Source organism: Carcharhinus amblyrhynchos, chromosome 4 (genome assembly GCF_965287045.1).
Source record: "Carcharhinus amblyrhynchos chromosome 4, sCarAmb.v2.hapA, whole genome shotgun sequence".
NCBI classification, from domain to species: Eukaryota; Metazoa; Chordata; class Chondrichthyes; order Carcharhiniformes; family Carcharhinidae; genus Carcharhinus; species Carcharhinus amblyrhynchos.
The window spans coordinates 15,322,453-15,345,573 of NC_137327.1; the positions used below are offsets into that span (position 1 = coordinate 15,322,453).

Sequence of the window (23,121 nt, forward strand, 5' to 3'; positions counted from 1 at the left end):
GGGATAGGGCTTGAGTGATAGGCTCTGTCAGAGAATCAGTGCAGGTTCAACGGGCCGAATGGCCTCCTTCTGCACTGTTGGGAGTTCTTCGGTTCTATGTCCAGTACAGGTTGACAAGAGAGAACTTGTGTAATGGTATATTTTAAATTAACAAATGTGGATTTTGTTGGCTGCAATGCTGAAAATGACATGCTTTATCATATTCAATAATGCCATGCATTCAGTAATAGTCTGAAGAGGTTTTTGGCCAGATTTGGTTGACTTTTTCAAGGGATAAGGGTGCAGTAATTATTAATTATGGTACTGGACAAGCAGTCGGAGGTTATGAGTTCAACCCTACCATGGTACATTGAATTGAGTGGACTAGTGTCAGAGAAAATGGTCATAAAATCTGCTGGAACCCAACTCAACCCATTGGTGCTTCAGGGATAAGGACCTGCCTTGTTTGGTTTATATATGTGTCACATCCATACTACAGGTATGACTTTTGAAACCCACTGAAGCCAGGCAATTAACTATCAAATCTATAGCTACCAAGCATTTAAGGCCAGGCAACCAACGTAGCTTTGTCCACATACTATACCTCTAAGTTTACACCAGCTGTGGTCTAACAGTAAACTTCAAAAAGATGCTTGGCAGCCAACATTGAAACTTTTATTTTTGACCTTGGCAATTGGCATGAGGCCATCTGTTCCATCAGCTATTTGCTAACATTAAAAATTTAGCCAGTATTTGAACAGAGAGTGAAGCACTGCACCTAAGTACATGTACATAATCTCTGCATTGCTGGCCAGAGAGCCACAAAATTACTCGAACAGTGTATTACTCATACAATGTTGAAACTTTTTAGAATGGATACTATTTCTATCTGTGTGAGATATAATGAGATCCATTCAGCCGACTTAAATCTTTGCAACTTTCCAGACTTAAACTCATACAATGTCCAAGTTTTCATCTTTGTTCTGTTCCGGTTTTCATCTGACCAAGTTAAGTGCCATCATAGGTTGCTTGCAAACGGCCAATGGTGGCAGACTGAATGTGAAATGGCATCTATTCTCCAAGCTCAAAGGAAAACAAAAATCAATATTACTTTCCGCTGCGTAAAGATGACTAATCGTGTTGATTTCTTTCATTAGTGCTGGAACATTTTACAACAGTATTCACATTCCATTTGAGCTTGATGTCCAAATCTGTTGCAACATTCTTATCACAGTGGGGACAGAAAAGAAAAAAATCAATTTGGTTCCAGTTCTTCCTCTCTGACTTTTACTCACATGAGATACAATCTTCTATTTATGGTTGGAGATGATAAGATTTCTGTTCTAATGAATACAAGGCAGAGCACGGAGTTTAAGCACATCAGAAGTCATAGACGTTTACAGCATGGAAACTGTGTCTTTGGCCCAACTTGTCCACGTGCCCAGTTTTTACCATTAAGCTGGTCCTAATTGTCCATGTTTGGCCATATCCCTCTACACCAATCTTACCCATGTAACTGTCTAAATGCTTTTTAAAAGGCAAAATTGTACCTGTCTCTACTACAACTGTGACAGCGTATGTGAAAAAATTGGCCTTCTGGACCCTTCTGTATTTCCCTTCTCTCACCTTAAACTTATACCCTTGAGTTTTAGACTCCCCTACTTTGGAGAAAAATGTTGCCTATCTACCTGATCTGTGCTCCTCATTATTTTATAGACCTCTGTAAGATCACCCTAAGCCTCCTGCGCTCGAGGGAAAAAAGTTCCAGTCTATCTAGCCTCTCCTTATAACTCAAACCATCAATTCCTAATAGCTTCCTAGTAAATCTAACTGCAGCCTTTCTAATTTAACATTATCCTTCTATAATGGGGTGACCAGAACTGTACACAGCATTTCATGTGTAGCCTTACCAACATCTTGTACAACTTCAACAAGACATCCCAAGGCTGTATTCAATATTCTGACCAACGAAACCAAGCATGAAAGCCCACCAATACCTCTACTTTCTCAGAAGACTAAGGAAATTTGGCATGTCAGCTACGACTCATCAGCTTTTACAGATACACCATAGAAAGCATTCTTTCTGGTTGCATCAGATTTGGTATGGCTCCTGTTCTGCCTAAGACTGCAAGAAACTACAAAAGGTCATGAATGTAGCCCAATCTGTCATGCAAACAAGCCTCCCATCCATTGAATCTGTCTACACTTCTTGCTGTCTCGCCAAAGCAGCCAGCATAATTAAGGACCCCAAACACCCTGGGCATTCTCTGTTCCATCTTCTTCTGCTGGGAAAAAGATACAAAAGTCTGATGTCACATACCAACCGACTCAAGAATAGCTTCTTCCCTTCAGACTTTCGAATGGGTCTACCTACCTTGCATAAAGTTGATCTTTCTCTACATCCTAGCTATGACTATAACACTACATTCTGCACTCTTTCTGTTTTCATCTCTATGAGCAGTAGGCTTTGGCTGTGTAGCACGGAAGAAACAATACTTTTCACTGTATACTAATACATGTGACAATAAATCAAATCAAAGCATGCTGAATGCTTTCTTCACCATCCATCCACCTGTGACTCCACTTTCAAAGAGCTATGAACCTGTATTCCTAGATCCCTTTGTTCTATAACTCTCTCCAACGCCCCACCATTAACTGAGTTAATCCTGACCTGGTTTGATCTACCAAAATACGTCACTTCACATTTATCTAAATTAAACTCCATCTGCCATTCATCAGTCCATTGGCCCAACTGATCAAGATCCAGTTGCAAACCTAGATAACTTCCTTCACTGTCCATGTTGCCACCAGTCTTGGTGTCATATGTAAACTTACTAACCATGCCTCCTAAATTCTCATCCAAATCATTCATATAAAAGACAAGTAACTGGACACAGCACCAATCCCTGAGGCACACTGCTGGTCATAGATTTCCAGTTTGAAAAGTAACCCTATACAACCACACTCTGTCTTCTGTCATCAAACCAATTTTGTATCCAGTTGGCTACCTCACTGTGGAGCCCATGAGATTTAACCTTATGCAACAACCTACCACATGCTACCTTGTCAAAGGCCTTGCTAAAGTCAATGTAGATAATGTCACCTGCACTACCCTCATCTACCTTCTTTTGTAGTTGAGATTGCACCACCTGAAATCAAATTAGCAGCTTATTTAGCTTTGAGCAAATAACTAATATTAGAACAATTTATCAAAGAATACAGAATCATAGAATCTCTACAGTGCAAAAGAAGGCCATTTGGCCCATCAGGTCTGCACCAACCACAATCCCACCGAAGCTCTACTCTTGCAACCCCACCCATTTACCCTGCTAATCCCCCTTGCACAAGGGTCAATTTAGCATGGCCAATCTATCTAACCTGCACATCTTTGGAATGTGGGAGGAAACCAGAGCACCCAGAGGAAACTTATGCAGTCGCAGGGAGAACTTGCAGATTCTGCACAGTGATCCAAGGTAATCCAGTATAATGCATAAATTGAATAGCCCCCGAAAAATGAGCCTGGGATCATGATGCATGTCGACTGTAGTGCATGCAGCACATGAACTTTGTACTGCTTATTTATTTGAATGATCTCAGTCTCCAGTCAGTGGGAATCCACTGTACTTTCACTGGAAGCATCAATATGAGTTGCTAACACCACTTAAGAGCTAGCCTGCATCTTTTACATTGTGGCATGAGTCAGGTGCTGGCATTCCTGATTGAAAAGGATGTGACACGGGGAAGTGTGTGTTTGAGTTTCACAGGGGAAAAACGTTTGCGCGTGCTGGAGGGGAGGAGAGTTATCCTGTAGATGCAAGGACTCATCCTCCTTCAAATACATGCTGAGGAGGCAGTGGAAGTGGATAGCCAAGCAGGTCAATGCTCGAAGTCAAGCCGAAGGACATGGATGCAGTGCTGCAAGATGTTCAATGACCTCAAGGTCAATAAGTGTATCTTCAGGTGGTATATATCCTGCCAACTCCACATGCTTAGAATCACTGAATCCCTAGAATGCAGAAAGAGGACATTCAGCCCATCAAGTCTGCACTGACAACAATCCCACCCAGGCCCGATCTCTGTAATCCCATGTAGTTACCCTGCTAATCCCCCCGGCACTAAGAGCCAATTTAGCCTGGCCGATCCACCTAACTTTCTCATCTTTGGAGTGTGGGAGAAAACTGGAGCATCCAGAGAAAACCCATGCAGGCACAGGGTGAATGTGCAGACTCCGCACGGTGAAGCTGGGAATTGAACCCGCTCCCTGGTGCTGTCAGACAGCGTTGCTAACCACTGTGCCGCTATGCCGCTTAATTCATCACACTCCCATCACTGGCCTAACAACCATTTTTACCAGTCAGGCTTCATACCTAGCATTCAATTGCCTCAACCCATTCTCAAACACTTAGCACTGCTGCAGTACTTGCACCCATATCTCCTAGTTTCACACAGTGCTAGCCATTCAACCATGACAGCCACATTAGTGAAACAGATTGCATGACATTCACTGACATATTTCCTACTCACTTGTAGGAACAAGGTGGCACACAGCTGGGGGCAGCAAGGGTCAACCACACAAGGGCAGGGTGATCTGCTTGTCCTATCCCCATGGAGGGGATTATGCTGGCCATTATTGTGGCATGCGTTGCGACGTCTGTGGCCAAACGTGGAGCTGAAACCACTGTATATAATTCCTTTTTTCATATCCTACTTAGCCCTCACCCTACACAATCTATTGATTTTCAAGCTGCAGTTGGTGTAAGCATGCACATCTTACTTATCTGCACCATACGCCACAGCCTCAACTTTGTGAGTTTTACTTTTCAGATATCAAAAAGGTGCAACCTGGCCTAGCAGTGAAGCAACACTAAAAATGGAGTGATGTTGATAAAGACATGGTGTCAACATTTGATTTGACCCTGCTCCCTCAGAGACTAGTTTGGAGATGAATCTTCAACCCACGCTCCTGATCAAACTGCAGACAGGAAGGGCTGAGAACAGACTTAAAAGCTTCATCCCACTATCACTGGAATTCTGCCAGAATTATCTGAGACAACCACAGAACAAACCCTGTTGAGGTTTGCCTGCAGCCTAGTTAGGGAGGGGTGGGGGGAGTGGAGATGGAAGAATTCCTCAGCACTCTGCATGATTAAGGGACCAGAATCTGAAGGGAGGGATGTCCACAGGAGATGAGCTCCACCCCATCCCTCCCCCTTTGCTGGTGCTTCCCTTGCTGGGATCCCTATCAAGCCCACATACTTGTCTTCCATGTGGCTGCAATGACAATCTCTGGTGAAAGCCCAAGTGACTGACGGCAGTGGTCACTGCTCCAGATGGCACTAGCAGTACTGAGAGCTGGTGGCTTTCGATTGATCAGCAGTTCTTGGGGGTGAGGTTTGATTTCACAAAAGGTCTTCCACTTCAAGTCAGTGCCACCAGTTTCAGAATGTATTCCTCTCCTGTGACCATCAAATTCTGCCCTATGTGCATCTTGTTGGCAGAACCTGCACGTGGTGAGACACTGAGCACCATTGTGGTACAGCTAGGGCAAGATATTAGCTCAGGTGGTGAACTCCAAAATGGCATTGCTGGCATTAAGTCTGTGTTATATACTGATTGACATTATGATCTACATTCTTTGCAAACATATAATACCTGCACCAATATAGCATATTTGCAGTTTAATCCACAGGAATGCACGTGCCACGTGGATGCTCTAAAGGCACTCATAGCACCCTCAAGACGAGTGCTGACAAGACTAGTTTCTCAAGCTTTTGTTGAAATAGTACCACTATTAGCGTATAATTATTAGGTTTAGTATGTCCGTATCCTATATAACCTAATTGATTAAATCAGATGGCAGCGTAATAATGCAGACTAAGAACCTTTCCTATGCTTCTCTTATAGGTTTGCTTTCCAACCCTTTCAAAAACAAATCCAACCCATGGGGCAGTTAACTCTTGTTGTGAGCATTTGGAATGCTGAGGGTGGCACAGTGGTTAGCGCTGCTGCCTCACAGCTCCAGAGACCTCAGTTTGATTCCCAGCTTGGGTCACTGTCTGTGTGGAGTTTGCATGTCTTTCCTGTATCTGCATGGGTTTCTTCCGGGTGATCCAATTTCCTTCCACCATCTAAAAATGTGCAGGTTATGAGCATTGGCCATGCTAAATTGCCTCTTAGTGTCCAGGGAGGTTAGAGGGCTGTGTATGTGGGTTTACGGGGATAGGGCATGGGTGGACTTGTTGTGGGTGCAGACTCGTTGGGCCGATTGGCTTCCTTCTGCGCTGTAGGGATCCTAAATAGTTTGTCAGCTGAAAAGAAATACATTGTAAAATTACCTTGGAAATCTGTGTGTGCAGGCTTTTAATTTTTATGACTAAATCATGCTGATTGCAGACGAGAAACAGCAGCAAATGGGGCTGCTTTGCTGACATTCTGCTGTCAAATTGTATAGATCCTTGGTTAGACTCTGCCTGGAGTACTGTGTTCAGCTTTGGGCATCAAACATGAGGAAAAACATTGAAACACTTGGCCTCGTCAGGTCAAGCAGTGTCTGTGGTGAGAGAAACAGAACTAACAATCAGGTGGAATCTTTTCCACCTGTCCTTGTTATCCTTACTTTGGAATTTGAATTTTCACCTGTGGTTGGAGGTATGGTAGGGAGGAGGGGTGGAAAACAGTCCCCTGTAAAATCACCCCCATGTTTATTTTAGTAATTTATAATTTTTTTTTAAATAATGTCCTACTCAACGTTATTATTTGACTAAGGGGCAGTGTTTCAAATACCCGTCTGAACAAATGCAAAGATGCTGTTAATAAACATTAGAAATTATAAGAAGGCATAAGGATATAAATGCGTTGGAGGTAGTTCAGAGGAGGTTTATTACATTGATAACCTGGAATGAGCGGATTGTCTTAAGAGGATAGGTTGGACAGGCTGGGTTTATTTTCAGTAGAGTTTAGAAGACTGAGGGGTAATTTGAATGAAGTATATCAGATCCTGAATGTGTAGAGCATTGGCCTCCTTATTTAAAGGAAGATGTAAATACCTTAGAAGCAGTTTAGTGAAGGTTTATTGGACTAATTCCTGGAATGGGTGTGTTGTCTTAAGAGGAAAGGTTGGAGTGATTAGATTTGTATCTAGTAGAGTTTAGAAGAACAGAGACAACTTGATCAAAACCTTTAAGAGCCTGAGGTATATTGACCAGGTTGCTTTGGAGGGCATGTTTTCTCTTGTCAGAGAATCTAGAACAAGGGTCAGTCTAAAAATAAGTGTCACCCATTTAAGGCGGAGGTGAGAGAAGAAATTAGAAAAGGTAGAAAAGGTTAAGGCGCATGGGATACGAGGTCAGGTAGCTGGGTGGATTGAGAACTGGCTGGGAAATAGGAGACAGAGGGTAGTTGTGGAGGGGACCTTGTCGGGCTGGAGGCCAGTGACCAGTGGTGTGCCGCAGGGCTCAGTACTGGGACCTCTCCTCTTTGTAGTATGCGTAAATGACTTGGAAGAGAGTGTAGGTTGTGTGATCAGCAAGTTTGCTGATGACACCAAGATGGCAGGGTTGGCGGGTACTGAACTGGATTGTCAGGTGATACAACAGGATATAGATAGGTTGGCACATTGGGCAGATAGGTGGCAGATGGAATTTAATCCTGACAAATGCGAGGTGATGCATTTTGGAAGGAATAATGCAGAGAGGAGCTATGTGATAAAAGGTAGACAGATTAGGAGTATAGAAATACAGAGGGACCTGGGAGTGCAGGTTCACAAATCCATGAAGGTTGCGTCACAAGTGGAGAAGGTTGTTAGGAAGGCTTATGGAATGTTAGCCTTTATAGGAAGGGGTATAGAGTATAAAAGCTGCCGTCTAATGCTTCAGTTGTATAGAACGTTGGTTAGACCGCATTTGGACTACTGCGTCCAGTTCTGGTCACCTTACTACCGGAAGGACGTGGAGTCTCTGGAAAGGGTGCAGAGGAGGTTTACCAGGATGTTGCCTGGCATGGAGGGGCTGGGTTACGAGGAAAGGTTGGAGAAACTGGGACTATTCTCCTTGGAAAGACGGAGATTGAGGGGGGACATGATAGAGGTATATAAGATACTGAAGGGAATAGATAGAGTTAATAGTGAGAGACTGCTCCCTAGACTGGGTACAAATACGAGAGGTCATGATTTAAGGGTGAGGGGGGAAGAGGTATAATTTGGATATGAGAGGAAGGTTCTTTACGCAGAGAGTTGTGGGGGTATGGAATGCGCTACCGAGTAGGGTGGTGGAGGCAGGAACATTGGACTCGTTTAAGGTTCAGTTAGATAGACACATGAGTGAAACGAGGATGGAGGGTTATGGTAGGGGCTATTAAATAAGGTTAGAACCTTGGGAGACACCGGAAAAGCAGACTTGTAAGATTAACGTTTTTGTCTTTTTATTCCACAGGTGGAGGTCCACCTCGTGTCAAACGAGGGGCATGCACACGGTGGGTCGTGCGTGGGCTGCTCTTGGAGGTTCCGGGAGTGGCCTAGTACTTCGTGTCGGTGTGTGTGTTTGATCCTGGACCGGTAGACGGGCGCCGCAACAGCTCGGTGACTAGCACTGCTAGCTGTGCAGATACATGGATTTGGGCTTGTGTCTGTGGGAGTTTGTGCATTCTCCCTGTGGTTGCGTCGGTTTCCTCCCACACCCCAAAGATGTGCTCTTAGGCTGATTGGTTTTACCAAATTGACACTATTCTCCCCTGAATCTGGCTAAGTTAGGGGTTCCATTCGTAGACACGCAGGGTAGAATAGGTGTAGGGTGATGCGGCGGCGTGGGCTCGTTGGGCCGAAGGGCCTGTTTCCCGTGCTGGGTTGTTCTTTGTTCTTTGTTCTATTTCTCAGAGGGTCGCGAGTCTCTGGAATTCTCTTCCTCAAAAGGCAGTGGAAGCAGAGTTTTTGAATATTTTTAAGGCACGGCTAGGTAGCTTCTTAAATAAGCAAAATGATGATCTGAAACCAGAACAGTGGATGCTGGAAAAAGTCAACAAGTATGGCAGCATCTATCTGGCAGACCTGCTGAGTTTTTCCACCATTCTGTGTTCTAGATTGAGTCTTGATTAACAGGAGGTGAAAGATTATCGGTGGGCAGGAATGTGGAGTTGATGTTACAAACAGATCAGGTATGATCTTATTGAATGGCAGAGTAGGCTTGAGGGGCCAAGTGACTTACTTGTGATCCTAATTCATATGTTTGTCTTGACAAGGTGGACGTGGAAAACATGTTTCTTCTTGTGGATGAGTTCAGAACTAGGAGGCACCGTTTTAAAATTAGAGGTTGCTTTTATACGATGAGATGAGAATTTATTTTCTCTGAGGGTCATATATCTGTGGAATTCTCTGCCTCAGAAGGCAGTGGAAGTGGGGTCATTGAATATTTTCAAGGCAGAAGTAGGTAGTTCCTTTGGTGAATGAGAATGTGGAATTCAAAGCACGAACAGCTGAAACATGATCTTATTGAATGGTGGAGCAGGCTCAAGGGACCAAATGGCCTAGTTCTGTTCCTGTTTCGTATTCTCAGCCAATGACCCAAGATCCTAATCTTGGTTATGGCATTAAGAAAGGATAAATACGAGCTGGATGCATGGTATAAATGAAAAAGATATTAATACTATGAATAGGATCCATCATCTCATGTAACTGTGAAAAGAGGTAGTCTCAGTAACGGTGACCACGAAGCTATCATCAATTGTTGTAAATACCCTTCTGGTTCACTGGTATCGTTTAGGGATGGAAATCTGCTATTCCTACCTGGTCTGGCCTACACATGTCTGACTCCAATCCTCAGCAGAATGGTTGACTCTTAATTGCCTGCTGAAATAGTCTGGCAAGCCATTCAGTTCGTAGTTAATTGGGGATGGGCAATAAATGCTGACCTTGCCGGTAACACCTGTCTCTCATGAAAGAATAAAGCAAAAAAAGTATCTGTCTTACTCAGCCATGAAGAATAAATGTTTCATGATTGACAGTGAGTGAGAATGTTGATCTGTGTTTTTTTCTGATCTGCAGGTCTTTAAGAATAATTCAGAAAAGCAATTTTGATTTGGGAACAACTTCATGGAAAAACTTGAAGCATTTAGGTAAGAATTATTTTTAATGAGTTTATTTGCTGAATAGTCCTGAAAGTTATTAAAATGCTATAGTTGTGTACTACTTTTTGACAACTATAAAGCTGGTGAATGAAATTAGGTTGCACAGATTTACTTCTCGTGTAAGCCTGCAATTCAAAATAATTTAGCAATAGATTGGACCTTTTGTTTCCATAGGCTGTACTTATACTTAGTTTGGGATATATTAGAAATGCATGGATCTACAAGGACGCAGTTGTGACAGCACCATGGTGAACCTGATTTATGTTGTGCTTGCCATAGGTGTGCTTCGTGCTAATAATGGGAACAAAAACTTGGAGAAAATAAAATTTATTTATTTTAAACAGAGGGGTATCAAATTGACATACCGATGGTATGCAAAGGTAAAGCCATTTTAACTCACAGAAATCATAGAAGAATGATTTATATGAGTTAATATGGCTTTACCTTTGTAATTTTTCAACTCGCATAAATCAGATTGTAATATAGGCTTATAATATAGGCAGAATTTTATTTACCTTCCTCTTGAATATTTGGTGCATCAGTAGGATGCAGCTTTTATGAGAGGACACCACAGAAAAATAGTTTGTCCTCTATATGTAAATGTAGATCTGTGCCACTTTTTTCATACATATGTTTTACTATTTGCTGGTCTGGGATGTGAGAAGTGGTTGGTGGGTTGAGTTCCCAGTTTTATTAACAAGAGGGTGTAAATCTTTTTCTTCCGTGAGATGATGTAGGTATATATCTATATTTCCTTTTGGTGAAGGGATGAAGTTTATACTAATGTCACCAGAGTTGTTTGCAAACCTTCCTTTTCTCCCTACTCTCACCACCTCCTGTCAAAAATTGGAGTCCTTGTGCGCTTGATTACTAAAGCATGTCCAAAGAGGATTTTGCATTCTGCCATTGTTAGCACTGTTCATTTGATCCAGAAAGATTTGAGTAATTGCTCCATTCTAGTACATACGTTTACACTGCTTTCTCAGAATGATATTATTTTGAGTACTCCAATACTTCGTTGATCTACAAATTATTTTAGTTTCTGTAAATGTGAAGGGGCAACATTCCTTAATTATTGGAAGCGCACCTGTTAGATCTACTTTCAAGTGTCTTGTTCTGTGACAAATGTATATGCATAGTACAAAGGAGTTCACTACATGAAAAAACTGGTGTGAGAAAGAAAAATGTTGCACGTTTATTATTAAGAATAGATATTGCAATTTTATTTGAAGCACACTGTATGATCTTACTTCCTTGAATTATAGTTTAATGAGTAGAGATTAATAAATTTTAAGAACTGTAACTTATTCTCTCCCATACCTTTTTAAATAAAAAAGCGTCAAATAATATAGCTGTCTAGAAACATACCAAGGAATAAGTGCTGCTATTTACTCTGCTGTTGTGGTTTTTGTGCACAAACGTGGCTCTTTCTTGATAGATGAGACTGACAGATCATGCAGTCATCAGGGCATCGATTCCGGGATGTTGACCATCATCCTCTGCTGAGCTCCGAAGATGACTTTGAGTGCTCATCTGCCAATGTGGAAGTGGTGGATCGGATCTGGTTTATTCGTGATGGATGTGGAATGGTCTGCGCTGTCATAACTTGGCTACTGGTTTTATACGCAGACTTCGTTGTGACTTTTGTAATGCTGTTGCCATCCAAAGACTACTGGTACTCACTGATAAACGGCATTGTGTTTAACAGTCTGGCAGTACTGGCTCTTTCATCCCATATGAGAACAATGTTGACAGACCCAGTAAGTAAAAATGTATTTTATGTTTAGCATCAAATAAACTCAGTTGAAATATTTATATGTACTGCTGTGTTCAAAGCCCATTGGTAGTACATTTGGACAGGTTGAGGGGGTTGATCCTGATGTAAGTCAAGTTCGTTGATATTAACTTTGGCAATAATGGGGACTAAAAAGTAGCTCTGTTGCTTACTGCCATCCAGCCACCTGCAGTTAATATATTTGTATCTGTAATATGAAGTAAGGGTCAGGCATGTCTCCTTGAAGGGCCTTCTCAATCTGCATTCACACATAGATAATGGCACCTGGAGGAGAGGGACATGTAACCAGCAACCATGGAACCATACCTCAAGGGATATTTCATAAGGAGTTATGGAAAATGATTGTTACTTATTTCTGTTGAAGGTTTTTTATATTTTACGTTAATTTAGCGCATGATTACAGTTAATGTTTGATTATTCTGAGTTTACTTTCCACAGTTATGTTCAGTGAAGTTGCTTTAAATCAGATAACGGCTGGAATTCTCCGACCTCGCTTGTGGCTGGGATTCTCCAGTCCTGCTCCAGTGAATGGATTGTTGGCTGAGCGCCAAATTCTCTGTTCTCGCTGGCAGCAATGGTAGGGTGAACGAGATTGGAAAATCCAGGCTGATGTTTTCAAATCCACAGTGTATATACATGTTTAGAACATATATTTGGAGAAATGATACATACATAGTTGGACAGACCTCATAACTTAACACAGTTGTGAATGTTATGAGCATTGGTTCAGTATTTATTCATACTATACAGGTTAAACATTTCGGTAAAACAGTTCAAGAGATCAGTTCTTTTACTTTGTAGATTGCCAAGTCAGCACAAGCATAATCAGGCTGCTATTCTGATGTTGATTTAGATTCCTTAATCTTAATAGTTTTTTTTCCAAATAATAATTTGTAATGATAGCCATAGAAACCCATAACTTCTTTAATGATATTTAAATTTCCAGTGACTGTTTGAAAAGGATCACACAACATTTTCTGGTTTTAATCCTGAAAGCAATATTAACTAAACACTTTTTTAAAGACACCTTGTTTTCTAAAATACAGAAAAGCTCCCCCCACCTGACTTCTGATGGGACTGACAATCTCACGCCATTGTTATTCTTGACTCTGTCCTTTGTGGATATTATATTCTTCCAGAACCAATCTGATTCTCTGTTTCTGATGGCTTGCTCCCTTTTGCAACTTCCAATCCCAGGACTGACTTGTACTGTGAGAATTATACTGGAAATTCCTTCACTCTAGCCCAATCTAGGCAATATTTCCAGCCTCCTTTAATTCTTCACAAACCTGGTTTGTTCACTCTCAGTGCAATCACCCATCTGCATTCTGTATGCTGAACAATAGGGTCAGTGTTTTGTCTGTTTCAAATACAGGACTTGGCTGCTATATCTTCTGCTCTCTTAGGTTCGTACAATTTGGCTTGTATATGAGTGTCAGGGATATCTTGGGATGGTCTGTAACCCAATACTGTAGTGGTTGCTTTGGACTCTTGCCCTCTCAAAGTACATCTCCATGGCAATATGAATCACATTGATCTTGTTTCCAGATATAAATGCTAATTACCTATCCTCTGAATTCTCCCGTTCCATTCTATCTTGGAATTAAATAGACAGTTTAATGTATAATTGCTTACACAGCCTGAAATTCCTAACACCTCCCTGAGAGACTTTGAGGGAGCCTGCCCAGATTCTGCACAGATGTTCACATTGATTGCCCTTTTTACTGCCATTGGTGCAAATATCCTGCATCATCTTCTCAGTAAATTAAAGTACTTCCCCCTCCCCGCAATTAAACTTTGGCAACTGAGCCATCAGGCTTGTTGTTGGGCAGAATTTGAGTAGTAGTCATATGACCCCTTTTTTACTTTAAATTAGAAAGACAGTACTGAAAATATCTATCTTATAAATTTTGTATTGATAACACTTTCAGAAGAAAAATAGTGTCTGTGTTCTGGATATTATATGGGTGTTTCAATGCAGTATGAAAGAAAGAAGTGTAGTGCAGTTGGAGACCAGTAGTTTCAGCTGTTTCCAGTATTATTTGACTTGTATCAAGGGTAACATTCTCCGATTTTCTTCCAAATGGAGGAATCGCCCCCTCAGAGAATACCATGATGATGAGCTTTGGTGACCAAATGTTTTATTTTGTTGGCTGATATGTCATTATGACTGATTTGACTCATGTTCCAGTGTGTTTAAAGCTATTCATTTCTCTGTTGAATTGTCGATGTTTACAACCATTTAGTGGACTTGGGAAATCATTTTTCAGCTGAATAGTTTGGTTCCAGGCCAGTGTTTTAATTGTTTATTCAGTCTTTAACTGTGCTATATTATTTTACTTATGTGAACCTATCTAAGCAGCAGTTCTGAAAGTCAATTTTAGATTGGAAATTTTTTATGTGATAAGGCAGCATGTTGGCACAGTAGTTAGCACTGCTGTCTCACAGCACAAGGATCTTGGGTGACTGTCTGTGTGGAGTTTGTCTGTTCTCCCTCCTTGTTGCATGGGTTTCCTTTGGGTACTGCGGTTTCCTCACACAGTTGAAAGTCAGTGCCCAAGATGTGTAGATTAGTTGGATTAGCTGTGGCAAATGCTCGGGGTATAGGGCAGAGGGGATGGACTGGTTGGGATGCTCTTTTGGGCAGTACAGTGTCACAGCGGTTGGCACTGCTGTTTCACAGCTCCAGGGACATGGGTTCAATTCCAGTCTTGAGTGACTGCCTGTGTGGAGTTTGCTTGTGTTCCCCATGTCTGAGTGGGTTTCCTCCAGGTGCTCCAGTTTCCTCCCACAGTCCAAATGTTTGAAGGTTAGGTGGGTTAGCTATGGTAAACGTACAGGGTACGGCAGGTGAGAGGATCTGGGTAAGATACTCTGTCAGAGAGTTCGTGCAGACACGATGGATCAGATGGCTTCTTCTGTGCTGCAGCGACTCTATGATGATTCTATGATTTGAACAAATGAGCTTTTAAGATCTAAGCTGAGTAGTTGTTATGCACAAGAGTGAAGGTTTAGGTGCATTTAAGAATATTTTGATACCTAGTCATAAATATTGATATATTGCAACTTAAGTAAGTTAAATTCAGATCTATGAGATCTAAGAATTGCATTATCTTAAAAGTTATGTGCTTGCTATTTCAGAACACTTGACCAATATTTATTGTAAAGCATTAATATGAACTTGTATGGCTACCGTGTCTCAGAACCTGCAGCCTTGGTCCATGTTCATTTCACATTTCAGATCTTGTTGGCTTTTGGAGAAAGAAAACCTTAACTCAACTAACGGAAAGTCACAACGTGAAGTTTTTATTTTTAAATTTTTATTTCAACTACCAAGATTTTTCTGTTTTATTAGCCATTAGGGTCTGGTTGGGCATTTCTGTGGATCAGGCAGTTTGGGTTGGATCAGATCAGACAGATCAGCCTAAGCAGGGTCAGGTGGGGTCGAGGATGGCTTGGACCATTCAAAGCATGGTAAAAGACAGGCATGGGTAAGTTGGTAATTACTGTAGTCTGCCAATGCAGCCATGTCTTCCCAGTAAGTTACTTTATTCGTTTAGTAACAATTCAGTTGATGCATGGCAACATTTTAAAATGCCTGGTTTCCAGACAACCCTGGTTTTCAGATAGCCAGATTGAGACAGTGTGTATAGGAACAGGAGGAGAGGAGAAAAAAAGAACTTAAAATATCATAACATTCAAGAATATGGGACAAGTGCAAAAAAATGAGATTACTGCGTCTGGAGTGGTAGTTATTGTCAGTGCAGACTCAGTGGGCCTTTTCTGAGTTGTATGGCTCTAAGGCCAGAAAGTTATGGCCGTTCATGCCAGTGGGATTTTCCCATCATGCTGCAGTGAACAGGGATTTGGCTGGGAGTGGGAGTGTAGCGAGAATGTCCGGTAAGATCGCACCCTTTAATAAATGTTATCCTGCAAAGGTCACTTGAAAGCAAAGCAAGTGCTCTCTGATCCAGAGTGAAGAGAGTAAGAAGCTTTTTGAGAGAGAGAGAGAGAAAAACACACTGAAAAATGGGGAACATTTTCTCCTTTGCTCCCATTCATGCTGCATTCTCAAAATATGCTGCAGCAATTTTCAAAAATGACTGAAAATCATATTCTGCTATCTGTTGTCAGCATCTTTTACTTATTTTCTCCCCAGATATATTTTTCTATTTGCACTCATCGATCATCTTGCACAAAATTAATTCAGATCAGTGCCTCAACGTATTTCACTTGGCATAGTATGTATTGAACTGCAGCTGGCAGATCGAGTTAATATATAACATGTCACTAGTTAATCACTGGATCTTAGTGACTATTGCCTGATCACTGCAGAGAACATTGATGGCAGCATTCCTTTCAAATAACATTAAATAGAAAATATAATTGATTTTACCATAAATAAAGTAAATTGCAGGCATACAAACAGTATTTTGAGATAAAGACCATGGGCTTAGCTTTTTGGTTGCATATTTTTCTTGACCCAAGGAAGGAAAAGCTTGTTTAAATACTTGTAACTGGTTACCTTGTTGTGTCAGTGCTTTTAACTACAACACAGTATCGCTTAAGAATGAGATTTTAGTTGATTAGTCATGGAGCAGTCAAACATGCATAAAGCTCCGTACCTTAGATTTAGGTTCCTCCTCAATTGACATTGTCTTCAGGAATCTGGAATTAATAAATCATAATTCCTTCTGTGTTAAAAGGGAGCAATTTATTTGATTTACGGAGAGGGAGCAGTCACAAATTTGCAATAGCGCCGAATATCTACCATAGATGTCACAGCAAATAAATCTGAACAATTTTGACACCACACTATCTATAATGAAAGGACGAGCTGAAAAGCCAAAAATCATTCAAGAAGACATTTATGACTGGACAATGTTTGAAGAAAAAAAATACATTGCTTAACTCAGACCATAGCAATTAAGTAGAAAATGACACTTGTGTGATAATAGCTATTCATAAGGTGTCTCACAAGAGGCGTGTTAGAAAAAATTGAAGAATATGGAATAAGTGTTGCCTCAATATAAATAGAGACTTGAATGAGTGATAAGAGTTGGGTAAATGGATATTGCTCATACTGAACAAGTGTGAGGCAATATGCTTTCAGAGCAACAACAACAAAAACTTGTATTTGCACAGCATCAGTTTGGAAACTAATTTTTAATAGAAACTTGATATACTAGAACTATTTCTTCTGGATTTGAGAAGGTTAAGATAACATTTAATGAACATTTTTCAAATTAAAGGATTCTGATAGGAAATAATATTTCCTTTGGTCAGGGAGTCATTTATTTAAAGCTTTTGCTAAAGATGTTAGGAGAATTCTTATTTTTTACAGGGAGGGATGTAGAAACATGGAATCCTTAAACGGACCGTGGTTGGTACAGCAACCATTGGAATTTTAAGGGAAAATTCAGTAACTGTTTGAAACAGAACAAGAAACAGGTTATAGGGAGAGAGCGGGGGTTTTAGATTACTGTAACAAAGAAATAGCACAAACATGACAGCATGAAGGCTGGCTTTTATGTTATATATGTAATTATACGTGGCTATATTTTACAAATAGTTGGAGAGGAAAACCTATTTTGTCACCTGTAATTACAGTTAAGTGTATGGCATTGATAGGCAGCGATAAGATGTGCAATTTTGCTTCAATTGTTTGATGCTGCAAGCTTAGAGTAAACCTAGCAAGTATTTCCCAGTGCTCAGGATGTTTAAATGTCAATTCAAGTCATAAATTAGTATAGTAGGAAAGGGGGTCATTTGGCTTCTGATTCTGTGGCAGCTCTTTCAAAGAACAGTTAATCCCACTTCCCCATCATTTCCCCATAGCCATTCAAGTGTTCATTCGAGCATTTCAAGCATTTATTCAGTCCCCTTTTGAAGGCTGCTTGTGAACCTGTGTCCACACCCGATCAGGCAGTGCACACAAATGCTAAAAACTTTGGCAATTCGTTGAGAAAAAGAAGATTACACAATCACCTCCAACCTGTGATCTATCCTTAAACCACTGGAAACAGTTTCTCTTTATCTACTCCATCTGAGCCTTTCTTGATTTTAAATTATTAAAAAAAAAATGAAATTCTGTAATCAAGGCTTAAGAATATAGAGTTCTAGCATTCCTTTTAAATGAAGATTAACAGAGTTACATTACAGCAGAATATAGATAGGCTGGAAAATTGGGTGGAGAAATGGCAGATGGAATTTAATCTGGACAAATGCAAGTTGATGCATTTTGGTAGATCCAATTCAGGTGGGAGCTGTAAAATAAATGGCAGAACCATCAGGAGCACAGACACACAGAGAGATCTGGAAGTACAGGTCCACAGAGCCTTAAAAGTGGCAGCACAGTTGGAAGAAGTGGTGAAGAAAGCATATAGCATGCTTGCCTTCATCAGTATTTCCTACTGTGTTTACCCCAGTCCAACGCCAGCATCTCCACCTCATGCCTTCATCAGCCAGGGCATCGAGTATACAAGCTGGCAAATTATGTTACACTAATATAAAGCATTAGTTAGGCTACATTTGAAATACTGTGTTCAATTCTGGTGGCCACACTGCCAGAAGGACGTGGAAGCTTTGGAGGGAGAACAGAATATGTTTACTGGGATGTTGCTATCAGGAGAGATTTGAAAAAATTGGAATTGTTCTCCTTGGAAAGGAGGAAGCTGAGGGGCGATCTGATAGAAGTTTATAAAATTATGAGGGGCATCGATAAGTTGAACAGTTGGAAGCTTTTTCCCAGGGTTGAAATGACAATTACAAGGGAGCAGAAGTTCAAGCCGGCGGGTGGGAAAGGTTCAGGTCAGATGTGGGGGGGAGGTTTGTTACACACAGCAAATCTTTGTTCTTTGCTCTTAAAAGCTAGTAGGGGTCTGGAATGTACTGCCAAATGACGTGGTTGAGACAGACACATTAACAACATTTAAGACTTATGTGGATAGACCAATGAACTGATTGGGCAAAGAGGGATATAAGCAGTTGGTCTAGATAGGGCAACGTGATCGATGCAGACTTGGTGGGCCGAAGGGCCTGTTCCTGTGATGTACTGTTCTTTGTTCTACTTCTCGTATTAACTAGTTTTAATGGTTTCTTTCCACAGGGTGCAGTACCTAAAGGCAATGCCACAAAAGAGTATATGGAGAGTCTGCAGCTGAAACCGGGGGAGGTGATCTATAAGTGCCCAAAATGTTGCAGTATTAAGCCAGAGCGAGCTCATCATTGCAGGTACTGTATATTCCACGCTTTAAAAACATAACTTTCAATGCAGTTTTCACTAATGTGTTAATCATTCCATTTATAATGGCTTCTTGACCTTCAGTAGATATCTCTGTAGAATTGTAGTATTATTGACAAACAATTTAATAACTCTTGAACAATTACAAATTTTGTATCATGTTTAATTAGCTATCAGTTGCCTTCAGCAATTCTGCGACTGTTTTTATTTTTCTGATTAAGTGTTGCAATCAAAAGTAAAAATTTTTTACAGCAAGTGAGACATATTGTAATGCGACAATTCCATTATATTCATTTGTTGAAGATTATTACTGGTTGCTATCCACCGTTACTGTCGTGTTCATACAGTAGAAATGAACTTAGAAGGGAATCCATGTTTACTGTTGCTTGAAGTGAAAAGATAACAGTAAATTACAAATCTCAGTGCCTCAAAGAATTCAAATAATGTAATGCAAGACAGCTTTGTTCACTTGATTTATAATGAATCATTTAATCTGCTGTATTGTCGTCAGGAAATGATTGCACATCTATTTGAAGGAAAAATATTCAGACCATACAGTACATAGATATGTCAGCTGTTCTTCATGTGGTTGCCTGTGATCTGGCGATGAATGGAATTTTTTCTAGGAAAAGAGGGGAAGAACTAGAAGGAGATTTGCTCAGATTAACTTTTGTGAATATCTTCATGGTTAATTAGAGAACTTGTAGCTGCAGATGGTGCATGGACTGAGGAATCTCATAGTATGCGTGTATCAAAAAGAAGTCCTAAAACCTTCTGATGAAATAAATATATGACGACCAAAGCAATACCCAGCTATATTAAAACTTGAGCCCTGGTTAAGTTTGGACTTTTTTGTTAGATCTGAGCCTTAGAAGTTACATCGGATACAAAGTTACTTCACCATTCAGTTTATGACATTGAGGTGAAAATGCAACTACTGGCTAAGTATTCCTAACAAATCTTTTGATCATGTCTCCCTTTGTATAGTAAAAGTACTTTCCATGCTGTTCTTTCCAAATGTTGATTTCCTTAATACATTTTAGAAATGAAAATGATACCTTCCAACACTTTGCGCATCATTGACAGCACAATCAAGCACATTTTGCTCACTGATGTTCAGTTTGGGTTCTGCCAGGGCCCCTGAGCTTCTGACCTCATTGCAGCCTTGATCCAAATATGGACAAAAGAGCTGAACACCAGAGGTGAAGTGTAAGTGACTGCCTTTGATATCAGGGCAGCATTTGACCACGTTTGGCATCAGGCAGCCCAAGCAAAATGAGTAGCAAAACTCTCCACTGATTAGTGTCATACGTAACACAAAAGAAGGAAGATTGAAGGTCAAACACTTCAATCCTGGGACATCGTCAGAATTTCCTCAGGGCTGTGTCTTAGGTCCAACCATCTTCAGCTGCTTCGTCAGTGACCTTCCTCCATCAAAAGGTCAGAAGTGGGAATGTTCACTGATGACTGCACAATGTTCAGCACCATTCACAACTCCTCAGATACTGAAGCAGCCTATGCCCATTTGCATGAAGACCTGGACAGTACTCAGACTTAGGCTGATAAGTGCAAGTAACATTTATGCCACACAAGGGTCAGGCAATGACCCATCTCTAGCAAAGGGAATCTAACCATCTCCCTTTGACGATCGTTGGCATTACCATTGCTGAATCCTCCATGATTAACATCCTGGCCAGGTTATCATTGACCAGCCAAAGAAATACCATGGCCGCAAGAGCAGGTCAGAGGCTGGGAATTCTGTGGCGCTTAACTCAACACTGATTACCCAAATCTTGTTCACCATCTACAAGGCACAAGTCAAGAGTGTAATGGAATACTCTCCACTTGCCTGGATGAGTACATCACCATCAACACAGATGAAGCTCAACGTTATCCAGAACAAAGCAGCCCACTTAATTGGCACCTCATCCAACAGCCACTTCCTCCACCATCGATGCACACTGGCAGCAGTTGCCAGATGTACTGCAGCAACTCGTGAAGGCTCCTTCGATAGCATCTTCCAAACCCGCAACTGATATCACCAAGAAGGACAAAGGCAGCTGATATATGGAAACGCCAGCACCTGGAAGTTCTGCTCCAAGGCACACACCATCATGATTTGTAATTATATCACGGTTTTGTCACTGTCGGTGAGTCAAAATCTTCACAACGCTGTGGATTTACCCATACCAAATGGATTGCAGAGGTTCAAGAAGACAGCACCTTCCCAAGGATAGTTAGGAGTGGGCAATAGGTGCTGGCCTAGCCAGTGGTGCCCACATCCTGTGAAAGAATAAATTTAAAACAGTTAGATTCTTTTGCTCCATTCTTGAGAGAACATGCAACATAATAGCACAAAAAGCAATCAGGATACAAGACTTGGGAAATAATAAAATTCTAAGTACAACTGAAAATTGATACTGGTCACAGGAAATCAGTGCTACAGTTAACAACTGACAAAATTGTTTAGTATACAAGAAAGAATTTTATTTGGGAAGAAGACATGTTTTGACAAAACATGTCAAAGTGTGGGTGCATCACTAATTACCAAACCAAAAAAATTTGAGAAAAAAGATATCACAACTGTATTTTTTGTTCATGAGATTACTGAAACAAAGATTGTGAATCATTGACAAAGATTTATTGCAGAGGTTTCAGTAAGATATAGGCAGATTTTATATTTGTCATGTGTGCTTCCTCTCTGTAAAGGATGCTTTTCACATTACAATACAAATGGAATGACTCAAGCAAAATGGGATTTTGGAATGATGCATTTATTTTTGTGAAGGAGCAAAATGATAATTAGATTTGCTATGGAGGAAGCATACTGTGGATTTCCTGTGGATTACAGTTTGACGTTGATGTTGGTGGGGGAAACCAGCACTTATGATTGATATTACTCACATTACTTTCTAAATGATATGAATATGTCTTGTATGTGACCTAGATTATTTTTAGGAGCCGGTCACCAATTTATAACAGAAGTGCTTCACTTCTATCTTTATTCTGCTTCATTGGATTGCATTCCGTGGTTGCCTATAAAATATATGCTGTGAACAGTTTCTCCAAATGAAGTTCTACTGTGGTTTTGAACTAAGTTCAGAACATGTATCTTGTCTATTGAACATCAGTTTTATGTCACAACCAAGTCTAACAATAATTTAAGAGTCAAGTAACTTCTGTTTTTGCTTGTCATTGGGATCAGTGATTGTGAAATGTCAATTGCTGTTTTAAATTGGGAAGTGTTTTTAAATTGTTTCAAGTCTATATATAAAGAGTTGAAATGTCTTTTTGAAATGTGCCATTTGGTTACAGCTCAATGCTTCTGTTGTATTTTACTTGGAATGTGGACTTAGATAGCAATGCTGACATTTATTGCCCATCGGTTGGTGCCCTGAGAAAATTGCAGTCTGCATCGGGAATCACTGCAGTCTATGTAGAATTTCTTGTTTGTATTGGTTGAAACAGGCTTATGAGACTAGAAAGTCATTAAGCGCGAACCACATTGGAATTGGAGTTGCATATTGACTCGACTGGATAACGGTATCAGGCTTGCACTCTAAAGGGCAATAGTAAATAAATTGTAACAACAATCTAACAGCCTGGTGGCCATTTTCACTGATTTTTTTATATGCAAGTTTCCCCTACAATACGAAAATCTTCAAAATGTTGACTGACATTAAATATGATAGGTTTGAAATATACAAATCTTTTTGGAATAAAAAACTATTATTTCAGTTATTTTGTTTTCAACTTATACTTACATTTTGCTGCAAATGGAAAATGTCACAGTCCCCTTACAGAGAAGCAAAGCACAGGAAGCAGAATGCAGCGAATTTTTGTTATGGCGCCATAATATGTGGGAACAGGCCATTCAGCCCATTCAGTGAGGTCATATCTGATATGGTATTCCTCAACTCCACTTTCCCTCTTTATTCCCATAACCCTTTATTCCCTTACTGATTAAAAATCTATCTGTCTTAACCTT

At 40.5% G+C, this 23,121-nt stretch overlaps 1 protein-coding gene across 2 annotated transcripts in view; it reads left to right on the top strand.

Moving 5' to 3' along the window:
- Positions 1 to 23,121, top strand: part of zdhhc7 (zDHHC palmitoyltransferase 7) — an 87,852-nt gene that overhangs the window by 41,056 nt on the left and 23,675 nt on the right. For both annotated transcript variants that reach the window (XM_080186728.1, XM_080186729.1), the window contains 3 exons: positions 10,013 to 10,083; positions 11,534 to 11,855; positions 18,999 to 19,123. In XM_080186728.1, coding sequence (XP_080042854.1) covers positions 11,550 to 11,855; positions 18,999 to 19,123 — 431 coding nt within the window. In that variant the 5' untranslated portion in view covers positions 10,013 to 10,083; positions 11,534 to 11,549. The remainder of the gene's footprint in view (positions 1 to 10,012; positions 10,084 to 11,533; positions 11,856 to 18,998; positions 19,124 to 23,121) is intronic.